This window comes from Hylobates moloch, unplaced genomic scaffold (assembly GCF_009828535.3).
Source record: "Hylobates moloch isolate HMO894 unplaced genomic scaffold, HMol_V3 SCAFFOLD_4, whole genome shotgun sequence".
Taxonomy (NCBI): Eukaryota; Metazoa; Chordata; class Mammalia; order Primates; family Hylobatidae; genus Hylobates; species Hylobates moloch.
In genome coordinates this window covers 110,940,480-110,953,650 of record NW_026652279.1, presented here as the reverse complement: position 1 = coordinate 110,953,650, position 13,171 = coordinate 110,940,480, and the positions used below count along the sequence as shown (strand labels likewise).

Below are 13,171 nucleotides of genomic sequence, written 5' to 3'. Positions count from 1 at the left end.
TGCTGGCTAACGCGGTGAAACCCCATCTCTACTAAAAATACTAAAAAATTAGCCGGGCATGGTGGCGGGTGCCTGTAGTCCCAGCTACTCGGGAGGCTGAGGCAGGAGAATGGCGTGAACCCAGGAGGTGGAGCTTGCAGTGAGCCGAGATCGTGCCACTGCACTCCAGCCTGGGAGACACAGTGATACTCTGTCTCAAAAAAAAAAAAAAAGACAGAAAGAAATGTGGGTCTAGAGTTTAGGAAAGAAGCTGAGACTAGAAATGTAGATTTGGGAGACATCTTCCTAGATGTTACAGTTGAACCCATGGGTATAGATGAGACTGTTGGGAGATAAAAGATAGCAGATCCAAGTATACAGCTTGGAAAATTGCTGCATAAGTAGTGCAAAAGGCAAGGGAGCCATAGAAGAGGTAGCAAAGGAACAAGCTGCACGAGGTAAGAAACCAGGAGCAAAGAAAGTTTCCAGAAGGTGTTAGGTTAGTGTTAGAAGCTGCAGAAAGATGAAGGAGGTTGCAGATTAACAATTTGACTACGTGGTTGCTATTCCATGTGTATGAGAATAACTAGTGACCAGCCAGCATCCAACAGGGGTCATCCTTTTTTCAGGTTTAACAAACGTTATTTTCATGCATTAAAATAACCTCAGGTTGTGTACTTCTTTCATGTTTAATACACAAAAGATATATCACAGGCAAGGTGGTGGTTTACTGGCAGCCAGATGCTTGCACACATCTAGGACTCCTTTGATAGACAGTTGGCCCTCAGTTTGATGTGCGCTTTTCTTCCCATCCAGGATTTCTGTAACCATTTAACGATGTGTTACTCTCCCGAGGCCTTCAGAAAAAGTCCAGTAAATAGGATGATTGAAAACTGAACATATCTTCTATATAAAGTTATATTACGGTATGTTTCAGCCCCCCGGCTGCTGAAGCTTTAGGAATTGCTACACAGCCAGGGGGCTGTAATTCTGTTCTCCAGAATTATGGTGAGAACAAAAAGTTTCTGAGATAGAGCAACAATACATTCAGCCATATTGCTAGAGGGTCTTCAACTATTCTTACTTTGGGTATTTTTATTTTGTTTTAGGGTAATGCTGTCTTTGGGGAACTATTAATTTGTCAGCAAAAAATGTTTTGCTTTGCTTTTTAATAAAAACTTGCTGCACTTACTAAATTTGATACAGATTTGGGGTCAATTTTTTTTCTGACTTTATATCAGGTTTTATAATAAAAGTCAGGGGAAATGTAAGAGTCATTTAACAAACTGTCTTAATAGTGAACTCCTAGCATACATTTATGCAGGTAAAGAAGGTATCATTATGGTACCAATTTTGTTATTCCTTCTACCTGAATGCCTATGGAGCAATACATTAGTGGGAAGCAAGATAATTAAAGTAAGTATTGAAAACCATAAATTTATTTCTGCCTACCTCTAGGGGAGCTGCAGCAAAGACCAACTAAAAAAAGGTACTAAGCACTGACATCAGCAAGGCAGTGTGAAAAAATTGCTCAATAACTATTGCTTTTATGGCTGTGCTTTGAGATGCACTTAAGGACACTCTAATTTTTTTCACGACACCATTCTTACTCACATTTATATTTTGTTTTTCAGTGAGAAGATGTGAGCTATACCTTGAATCAGGTGGCTCTGAGATTACAGCTTTGGTTTTGTGTTTTCCTCTAGCTGCTAGGGGAGCTGATCCTGGACCGTCACAACTTTGCCATCATGACAAAGTACATCAGCAAGCCAGAGAACCTGAAACTCATGATGAACCTCCTTCGGGATAAAAGTCCCAACATCCAGTTCGAAGCCTTTCATGTTTTTAAGGTAAAAAGTACAAGCTCTGGAAACAATGTTGTAGGCAATTTTTTTTCCAGTTCCAAATGGCAAACTCCCTGCTCTTTACTCTCCTTCATACTTGAAAGAAAATGAAATAGGCAGTCTTTGTGTTTTGCATGATTTAGATGAAATTTCAGAGTTATCTTAATGAATGCCCATTCATAAAGGTTTGCTGACTAATCCATACATCTAAATATTTTTATTTTTTCACGGAGAAAATGCATGATACTCTTTCCCAAAACTTCTAAAACAATCAGTGATTGAGCTAGATCCCAAACCCTGAGTGTCAGCCTTGAATGCTTTGCTTCCTACAAGCACTGTCTCTTCGAACTTTAAATAACGCCCTGAAGACACAGCCGGGTACTACTGACATTATTAATATTATTTTTTTTTACAATGTATTTTGTTATGATAGAAAAGTAACCCCTTTAGACAATAGTGTTTTTGTTTTTTTTTGTTGTTTTTTTGTTTTGAGATGGAGTCTCACTCTGTCGCCCAGGCTGGAGTGCAGTGGCGCGATCTCGGCTCACTGCAACCTCTGCCTCCCTGGTTAAAGCGATTCTCCTGCCTCAACCTCCTGAGTAGCTGGGACTGCAGGTGTGTGCCACCACTCCTGGCTAATTTTTTTTTTTATTTTTAGTAAAGGCGGTTTTCACCGTGTTAGCCAGGGTGGTCTTGATCTCCTGACCTCGTGATCCGCCCTCCTCGGCCTCCCAAAGAGCTGGGATTACAGGCGTGAGCCACTGTGCCTGGCCCTACGATAGATTTTTTTAACAGGTGGGGGAGGTGGGAGAATTCTATTTGTAATTCTGTATTCCCAGCCTAACTATTGTAAATAGTTTAGTACATTTTATTTTCCAGTGCACACATTCCAGAGTTCTTTCTACAGCTGTAGTCACATTGTACCAACAATTGATATCCTAATTTTATTACTTAATGCTATACCATAAGTAACCATTTTCATTATTGCTATAAATAGTTTTTAGAGCCAGTATTTTTCTCGCCATCATAGTGTATCATTGGGTATATTTCTTCTAGTTTAATAGTCCTATGTCATTGATATTTAGGTTACTTTCAGTTTTTCCTACTCTAAGTAATGCTACAATGTGCCTTTTATGCATCCAGCTAATTTTTTTAATATTTAAGATTCTTATCTTATGATAGATACCTAGAGTGGAAATAAGCGTTCAGAGAGTTCCAGAATTTTTTGATTCTTTTTTCTAAAAATCTTTTAAGATTTTATTTATTTTTTAAATTCAGAGACAGGGTCTTGCTCTGTTGCCCAGGCTAGAGTGCAGTGGTGTGATCATGGCTTACTGCAGCCTCAAATTCCTAGGCTCAAGCGATTCTCCCACCTCAGCCTCCTAAGTAGCTGGGACTATAGACACGTGCCACCTCGCCCAGCTAAGTTTTTTATTTTTTGAAGAAACACGGTCTTGCTGTGTTGCCCAGGCTGGTCTCAAAATCTTAGGCTCAAGTGATCTTCCTGCCTCAGCCTCTTAAGTGCTGGGATTGTAAATGAACACAAGTCGGATTGCTCACCACATGCAGAGTTCAATTAACAAGAGGCAGGTCTGGTAAAAAGAAAGTTGCTTTATTAGCCAAAAGTAATAATGTGAAAGTGGCCAGATTCCCATCCAATGCAACTACTTTGAATTTTAGGGGCAAGGCAAGGTTTTAAAAAGAGAAAACGTGATATGGAAGGCACGTAAAAATGATGCTGAGTACAGTGTCTGTATTTCTTGTTTTGGTGGCTGTCTTGGGTCCCAGTCCAGGTGGAAAGCAGGCTGGTATTGTCTCAACGATGGCTGGGTTGTTGACCAGCCACCTTGAGGTTATCTCTGGAATTTTGCAGCTGGGTCTCCAAGCTTGGTCTGTCTGACTCAAGATTCACGTTTAGCCCCTGGAACTTCTAAGTAGGCAGATAATTAGATACTAGCATGCAATTAGATAAATGTGAAGGGAGTATAGACAGTGAGAAAGGGGTGGGTTGTGGAGTCTATTTTAAGACTAAGGAAAAAAACTTCTGCAGTTTGCTTCAAGGTTACATCTTTAGACCCAAGAGAAATGGGAAAAAATGTTTTAAATGCATTTTGAAGTTAAGCTGCCTAGTTACAGGATTATAGGTGTGAACCATGGCACCTGATCTCGGTTTTTATAAAGAATGTTTAGCGATAGAATTTGTAAGTCCATAAATGGGAGACATGGCAGTTTATAAGGTAATTGTTGCTTTGAAAAGTAAGACATTTTTAGTTGATCTTTTAGCTGCCAGATATTTATTATATCATTATATATATATTTTTTAATTGAAGAGATATGTGGGATGAGGTATGGGGAAAGGGGCATGGAGCTTCCATGCCTTCCCTGAGCAGCCACCCTCCAGGAGTCTCCATGTGTTTGGCTCTCTGGAAGCTCCAGCCCAGATATTTATTGTCCAAAAACCCATTAGAGCAATTAAAATCCTCAACTAATTTATAAATTTTATTCAGTTCCATTCAAAATCCCAACTGGACTTTCCCTGGAACTTGACAAGCTGATTCTAAAATTTGTATGGTAGAGCAATAGCCTAGGATTATCTATGGCAATTTTGAAGAAGGAAGTAATCTTCTCTACCAGATATGAAGACTTGTTATGGATTTAGAGTAAATGAAAACAGCATTGTATTGCCTTAGAAGCTGATAAATAGAACAGCAAAACAGAGTAGAGGGCCCAGAAATAAACCTATATAAATCCGAAACTTGATATTTGATCATGGAGGGATTGTAAACCAGTGAAGAAAGGGTTAAATATTCAATAAATGTTTCTTGGATAATGGGTTGTCCGTGTAGAGAATCTTACCCTGCAGTATACACAGAAATAAGTTCTAGATAAAGATCTGCACTAGAAAAGCAATTTTTTTAACTTTTAGAAGAGAAAATAAGAGGCTGTCTATGTAATATTGGGGTAGGAAGAATTCCTTTAAAAAGAAATTTAAAAATCACAAAACATAATAGAAATTTTTCTTGAGACAGGGTCTCACTATGTTGCCCAGGCTGGAGTGCAGTAGTGTGATCATGGCTTACTGCAGCACTGACCTCTCGGCCTCAAGCAATTCTCCTGCCTCAGCCTCCTGAGTAGCTGGGACTATAGGCCTGCCCTTACCATGCCCAACTAATTCTATTTTTATTATTTGTAGTGATGAGGTCTTGCTGTTTTACCTAGGCTGGTCTCAAACTCCTGGGCTCAAGTGATCCTCCTGCCTTGGCCTCCCTAGTGCTAGGATTATAGGTATGAGCCACCATACCCAGCCATAATAGAAAATATTTAAAAATGTGACCACACTAAAATTTTAAACTTCTGTTCAAAAAAGAAATAATAAAGTGAAAAGATAGGATAGAATGTGACATATATAACTGACAGGTCATTAAGAAAAAGACAAATAACAGAAAAATAGGCAAAAGATACAAGTTGGTAGTTTACAGATGAGGAAACCTGATTGGCCAATAAATAGGTGTGCTTCTTACTTGTAATTGTGGAAATGGCCATTAAAATATCAATGAGATACCACTTTATGTTCTTCATATTGGCAAAAATGTCCAACCATATCAGATTTTTGTAGGATCGGACAGCAGTGGGAACTGTCATACACTGTGTAAATTGGTATAATCACTTTGGAGAACAGTTTAGCAAAATAAACTCTTGAAGCTGTGGATACCCTTCAACTCTGAAATCCATTTCTAGGCAGTTTCTTAGAGACACTCTTGGATGTGTGCATAAGGGGTCATGTACAGTAAGTCCTCTCTTAAAGTTGTTGATAGGTGCTTGGAAGCGGACTTTGAACAAAACCATGTACATTACAGCAAGTCCTCGAATAACAATGTTTTGTTGTAAACTTGATGGGGGAAAAATTGTTTGCCTTATCTGTTGTTTTGCTTAAAGTTACAGTTTCTAAGAACTTATCCACCTTAAATAAGGACTTACTGTGTAAAGATGTTTATTGCAACATTGTTTAAAATGGGGAAAGCCATACATGGGCACCAATGGGAGACTGGGAAAATAAACTGTGCTACACACATACAATAGCACATAATAATGGGTTAAAATAAATAGAGTTATGTGGATCACTTTGCCTAATCTTAGAAACATTTTGTTGAGTGGAATGACCAACTATTTAAGTATGTCATTTATTTAAAGTTTGAAAACATGCAAAAGAACACTAAGTGTGGATTCATATATGTGCAGTTAGAGTCCAAAAACGTGCATGGAAGCCGGGCATGGTGGCTCATGCCTGTAATCCCAGAACTTTGGGAGGCGGAGGTGGGTGGATCACTTGAGGCCAGGAGTTTGAGACCAGCCTGGCCAACATGGCAAAACCCAGTCCCTACTAAAAACACTAAAATTAGCCAGGTGTGGTGGTACATGCCTGTAGTCCCAGATACTCAGTGGGCTAGGGCAGGATTGTCACTTGAACCTGGCAGGCAGAGGTTGCAGTAAGCCGATATTGTGCCACTGCACTCCAGCCTGGGTGACTGAGCGAGACTCTGTCTCAAAAAAACAAACAAACAAGCAAAATGCATGGGAATGCCAAATGCCAAATTCAGGATAGTGGTCATCTCAGGAGAAGAAGTAGGGAAGAGAATAAGCGATATCGTACAGGAGTGTCCAATAGCCTTCAACTATATCTGTAATATTTTATTTTAAAAAAATCTGAAGATAAGTATGGCAAAAAATATTAGATTTTGATAGAGCCAATGAATATGAAGTCTGATATGTTACTCTTGTACTCTTCCGTGTGTTAGAATTATTTAATAAAAAGTTTCAAAAAAATGAATGAAACAAAAATAGAGTGCTTTAGGCCTGGAAAATGCCTACACATTATAAAATGGTAGGCCCTCTCAAGACCCTTGGACTAAAGGAATTGTAGAAAGCTGTGTATCATGTCATTCAGCTCCCACAGAACTTTAAATGAGAATAAACTTCATATAATTTTGTTCGAAAATGCAGTATTATATATAGAAGGAAACAGTGGGTTGCAAAATAAAAATAACCTATTTCCATTCTCTGAGAAGATCAGAATTTGGGTCACCTAATCATTGGATAGGGTAGGTACATTTAAAAATAGTTGACCACTTGTTTACTTGTATGTGTGTAACTTGGCCTGCCCCGTACCCCGGCTATGTTCCTTCCACTGAAGTATGAACTACATTGTTTACTTGCCAAAAATATTTTGCTATTTAGAAAAAAGTAACAGCTAGGTCCTAGGATTGTTTTCACATCGTTTAATTAATAGTATTTTTTTCCCCAAAGCACCTTCCGTAGGGTGCAAAGAATGTGGAACCCAGTCCTGAAAATGTCTTTGCTGGATTGTGAATGGCTGACTCTCATTATCTTGCTAATAGGCTCAACACGTGCTTCCTACTATTGGTGAGCAGGATAGTGTGGTGGGAAAGCCCCGATGGAGGTCAAGAGAGCAGGGTCTTTGTTCTGTCTCAGTTGCCCGCAGCCACTTTGGGCAAATCCACCTGGATCCATTTTTTCACTTGCAAAATTAAAGTGCTGAAGTCTAATTCTAAGATACTAGGTCAGGAGACTTTTGTCTCTGGTCCTGACTCTCCCAGAGATGTGCCCAATATGGATTGAGGGACCCATTATGAGATGATCTTCTCCCTTTCCTTTCCCTGTTAACCTTGATAGCAAAGGGCCGTGTTGCCCCTTCCCACCAAACCATGTAAGGTGTAAGAAAATGGTCTGTGTCATTTGCTTGCTCAGAGCTGCTGAAACTCAGCCATGGCCAGTGCCAAATATGGCACTAGTCTGTCACTCAGATCCTAGCAGTTGGCTGTAATAGCTATTCCCTTCAAAACAAGAAGTTCTGTCCCCAGCTTATTCCAGAATATAAAAGTCAGCTTGACAGTTGAGCCAAAAAAGTATGTAGAACAAGAATGAGAATAGTTTCCATGTGGTCTTACTGAAAATAAGCAAAATTACAGATGAATTTAGTGAAGGACTAACCGTGAATTACTTCCTTAAGGATCCACTTTTTTATATTATTTATTTATTTATATATTTATTTATTTATTTTGAGACGGAATTTCACTCTTGTTGCCCAGGCTGGAGTGCAATGGCATGATCTCGACTCACCGCACCCTCCACCTCCCAGGTTCAAGTGATTCTCCTGTCTCAGCCTCCCGAGTAGCTGGTATTACAGGCATGCGCCACCATGCCCAGTTAATTTTTCTATTTTTAGTAGAGACGAGGTTTTGCCATGTTGGCCGGGCTGGTCTCAAATTCCCGACCTCAGGTGATTGCCTGTCTCAGCCTCCCAAAGTGCTGGGATTACAGGCGTGAGCCACCACTCCTGGCCTAAGGACCCACTTTCTAGCACACCAAACTACTATGGTCATGGTGTACCAAATCTAACTCTACTCATGGAGAAAGCAATTGAGACCAAGTGAATTTAGGAATTGGCTATGAACTAGTTTAATAATGATAATTTCCCCTAAAATTGTAACAGCATATTGGAAAATGTACCAACTTCTGACTTAATGTCTCACCAACTACTTTTAAAGTGTTGTCGAACATTCAGCTTTATCCTGTCCTCATTTGATCTTATTTTGCCCTTTTGCAAATTTAACAGAGAAGCCAAGGAGAAAATGTGAAAAGTCATAATTAAGGCCTCACTTCTCCTTTCTATTTTTAAAAATACTTTCTTTAAAAATTCATTAAACAATCAACTCTGTTTGTTTATAGAAAGGTTTGCAATGAGTATTTCTGGCAAACTTTAGCAACATCATCAAACAAGTATATAAATATATTACTTACGGCTCTGTTTGATAATCCTGCTACTGAATGTTTATAATGTTGTTACCTACTTTACAAAATATTTTTGCAGTAGTATATAAAGAAAATGCAGCCTATATTTAATGTTTGTGAATATTACCTAGAATAAAAAAAAATTTAAGTTGCTTTTCCATGTAATTTTGGGATAAATGTCTAGTTTCCTATGTAACTTCCACAATTATATGAAATTTGTAGATCCCAAAGATTTGATTTCCAAAATACCAAAGCAATTGCATTAACAATAATGTTAGTAACATTTTAACATTTTGTAGCTTACAGAGCACTTTCCCTGACAAAATTCCATGTGATCCTCACCCCATCTGTGAAGTCAGGCAGGAAATAAAATAATTGAGAAAGTGTCCATTTCATTGGCGAGGAAACTGTCTGAGAGACTAAGTGACAAGCCTGAGCTCTCACAGACAAGGCCGTCTTCTGCTTCCAAATTCCGTGTTCTTTCTTTTACATAGCCCCACTTATATGTGGAGAACTGAGGCTGGTAAATTTGAAATGGCAAAGTGCCTCTTTGCTAGACCTTTATATTTTGTAGAGCTCTTTGCGAGCAGGAATTTTCCTCTGATTTGTTCTTTCTCTGCTCTATCTCCTAACAGCTAGAAGGGTTTTTGGCACATAGTGGTTATTTAAATATTTAATTAATGTCTGAGTAAGTAAATTAATACGTATGTTCTTTTTTTAGAATTATTTTTATTTTTATTTATTTATTTATCTATTTTGAGACAGAATCTCGCTCTGTCACCCAGGCTGGAGTACAGTGGTGTGATCTCGGCTCACTGCAACCTTCGCCTCCCAGGTTCAAGTGATTCTCCTGCCTCAGCCTCCCAAGTAGCTGGGATTACAGGTGCCCACCACCATACCTGGCTAATTTTTTTTTGTATTTTTACTAGAGATGGGGTTTCACCAAGTTGGCCAACCTGGTCTCAAACTCCTGACCTAAGTGATCTGCCTCCCTCAGCCTCCCAAAGTGCTGGGATTACAGACATGAGCCACCACACCCAGCCAATATGTATGTTCTTAAAGGAAGGAAACTGAGAACCTCTGTGCCTCTGAACCAGTTAAGGATTGCCAGATAAAATACAAAATGCCCCATTCAATTTGAATTTGAGATGGACAAAGTGTAGCACTGCACGGAACATATTAACATTAAAAAAATTACTCATTGTTCATCTGAAATAGAATTTAATGGGGCATCCTCTCTTTCTGTTTACTAAATCTGGTAATGCTAAACTGGAGGGACTCGTTTCAGTTTTCAAATACTGGGACAAGAACAGAGTCCTGGGTAGTAATACGGTGTCTTTTAAAAAAATCTTTCTGACAAAATGTTTGACAAGCATCGTCATGTTAAATAGAACTATTCTGACTTGAGAGTATATTTAGATCCTTCCTTCTTGGCATATTCCATTCAGAAATAGAGAATGTGTAGGTCTGGAATCTATGTTTTGTGCAGGCAGCTTCCCCTGGGAAGTCCCGGTCCACGTTTCCATCTGAGGCTTGGAGAATGAGGTCAGCAGTGTGTGTGCTCATCACACTCGCCAGACCTTCCAATGGAGCTGAAGGCCTCCGGGAAGAATAAGGATTCTGAATGGTTGTAGTATGTGTCCATTGTAGATGAAACCAGGAATAAGTGGCTAAAAGCTGTGATGACAAGTACAGTATCACAGACCTGGGAAGGAAATAAAATACTTGAGAAAGTGATGGCACAAAGAGCAGAAAAATCCAGGGTGAGCAAGTGATAGCAGAGTGAAGGCCCCTGATGCACAAAGCCAGTATTCTCTTCAACTCGAGTCAGATTTCACTGGGATGAAGTTTATATTGACAGCTCTGGGAATCTTGAGGTTGGCCATGTCATCAGGTAAATGACTTTTCCTTAAAGATCCTAGGAAAGGAGACTGCACAGTTCCTCTGAGGAACTGCACACCTCCTCTGAGGTGCTTACCTGGAGGAGGGTATAGAGAATACAGAGAGGCTCAGCAGAGAGAAGCCACAGAGATGATTGAGCTATTTGGAAAACAAGACCTATGTGGAAAGATTTAAAAACACTTATGCACCAAAAAAGAAGACTGACAGAGAAATTTAACAGTGGTACTTGAGGGCCGAGCACACGTTTCATAGAATATCATAATGCAAGCTAACAGCAGCTATCTCAATAGGCTGCGGAGAGTGACTATAAATAAAACCAATTTCCTGAGAACGGGAGTTGTAGACACTGGAATAGGTCATTGAGGATGGTTATAGAATCACCTTTTCAGGGGATCTAATAGGAATCAATTCTTGTTTGCCAAGAATTACCAGTGGGTTGTGTCTGAAGTGGGAGGATGAATTAGCTAAGTTCCTGAGGTCCCTCCCAGTTACAAGAGTCTATTCTTTCTACAATTGACTGTGATAAAGTATATTAGAAGTACGAATTCCTCTTTTTACAGTATTACTAGAGGAAATACTAGTATACTCATTCTTTGGATGGAGGATAAAATATTTTACCCAAAATAGTTAAAATGAGCTATTGGGTTTAAATATGAATCTTAATAACTTGCATCTGCATAACAGTAAATATTTGGGAAAGCAATTACTGCTGTATGTGACACTGCAGTGATTTCACGTTGAAGGAAGTAGCAACTGTAATGAGCAGTTGCTGCGGGCCAGAAACTCTGCTAAACACTTTACAAGGACATACTCATTGAATACTTTCAAAACCCAATCCAATTTTGGCCACAAAAAGGATGTGGCATTCATAACATGCTACAACATAGATTAACCTTAAAAACATTGTGCTATGTGAAAGAAGCTAGTCATAGAAACCACGTATTTTACGATTCCATTTATATGAATGTCTAGAATAAGGCAAAGCTCTAGGGGCAGAAAGTAGATTAGTGTTACCTAGAGCTGGGAGCAAGTTGGGGTGCGGAGGGGGCAGGTGACTGTTAATGGGTATAGGGTTTCTTTTTGGGATGATAAAAATGTTCTAAAATTGGTTCTGGTGATGATTGCACAACTATGTGAATATACTATAAAACATTAAAAAGTATACTTTAAATGAGTCAACTATATAGTCTGTGAATTTTATCTTAATAAAGCTGTTTTTAAGAAAAACTTTTTAAAAACCCCGGTGAGATATAGGTAATCACTATGCTGTATTCCTTTTACAAAACTGCCTACAGGCTTGAATTGTTCAGTTCAAATCAACGTGTTCTGTTACTCTAAGGAAGTGTCCAGACATCCACCTTGCATTTGGCTGTCTAAAGGCAACATTAAAATGCTGAAAAAACTTTGGAAAGAAGGCAAAAAACAGGTTCCCATTTCTTTGATCCACTAGTTTACTTAACAGTTTTAAAGATGAGAAACGTGATTATAGCTTGACCCCAAGCCCCTTTTCCCCTCCTTGCCCCTACCTTTAGATAAGTAGTTAAGAACATTTGAACCAAATAGTCAGTCACTGCCACACATGGCGAGGGCGAAGCTGGCAGCTGTACTGTCATGCAATCACTGGCAGAAGCACCCAGCACAGCCCGGAAGGCGCACGCTGCACACACAGCCTAGTGGTCAGGGATGCTGCTTTAACTTCTCTCAGCCTCACCTGGAGATTGGGGAAAAATTGTATCTTCCTTCCAGAGCTGTTGTCAAGATAAAAGAATACAATTTGTATAAACTGTTTAGCACAATGCCCAGTGCATAGCAAGGATTCAGCAGACAATATCTATCTTTTTTAAATGGCGATCAACTCATGTAATGTAAGAAGAACCTATAAGCATTAAAAAACATATTAAGGAAAAAATAGGTTACAAAGTATTATGTACAGAATGCAAGCCCAGTTTTGTTTAAAATATTTCTACAAATAGCGATGTGCACAAGAAAAAAATGCTGCACGTACATACACCAGACATTCACAGTGGTTATCTCTGGGTAGAGGAATTATGTCAGTGATTTTTTTGCTTTCTTCTTTATGCTTTTCTTTATTTCACTAGTTTTCCACATGCATCACTTGTGCGATCAGAGTGATGGTAAGAATGGTGGCAGTGAGGAGGAGGATTTGAGGAGGTTCTAGAGGTTTTTAGAGCATCCTGTACTTTCAGGCTGCTAGCCTCCACCACCCTCACTTCCTTCCCAGGGCTTTTCTTCCTCCCTTGAGGTGCAGTGGGGTCCAGTCTAATTCTGTCGTGGGCCCAGTGATGCTTATAGACACCCAACCAGCTTGCAGATTTAACAATCAAGTCCTTTCTTAAACAGGAAAAAGTTGATTGTCTCTGATCAGTACTAGCAAGTATTGTGTCAAAATATTCTAAATTATTACTCAGATGTGTAGTCATATGAATAAGGATATAATTGGCTTATTTGACACTTTGACGGGGTGGGATTTTGCTTGGAGTAACTTCCACGTAACTGTAACAGGAGCATATACAGAGCATTCTAGGCTTGCAGCATGCATGAAAGGCAGTGAGGTCAGCAATGCAGAAGACTAACCTCCCCATACCTTGTCTGGCTCAATCCCTGTTGGCAAAATA

At 39.3% G+C, this 13,171-nt stretch overlaps 1 protein-coding gene across 16 annotated transcripts in view; it reads left to right on the top strand.

The window, feature by feature from the left end:
* Positions 1 to 13,171, top strand: part of CAB39L (calcium binding protein 39 like) — a 135,132-nt gene that overhangs the window by 109,981 nt on the left and 11,980 nt on the right. For all 16 annotated transcript variants that reach the window (XM_058437883.1, XM_032150885.2, XM_032150892.2 and 13 more), the window contains one exon: positions 1,686 to 1,829. In XM_058437883.1, coding sequence (XP_058293866.1) covers positions 1,686 to 1,829 — 144 coding nt within the window. The remainder of the gene's footprint in view (positions 1 to 1,685; positions 1,830 to 13,171) is intronic.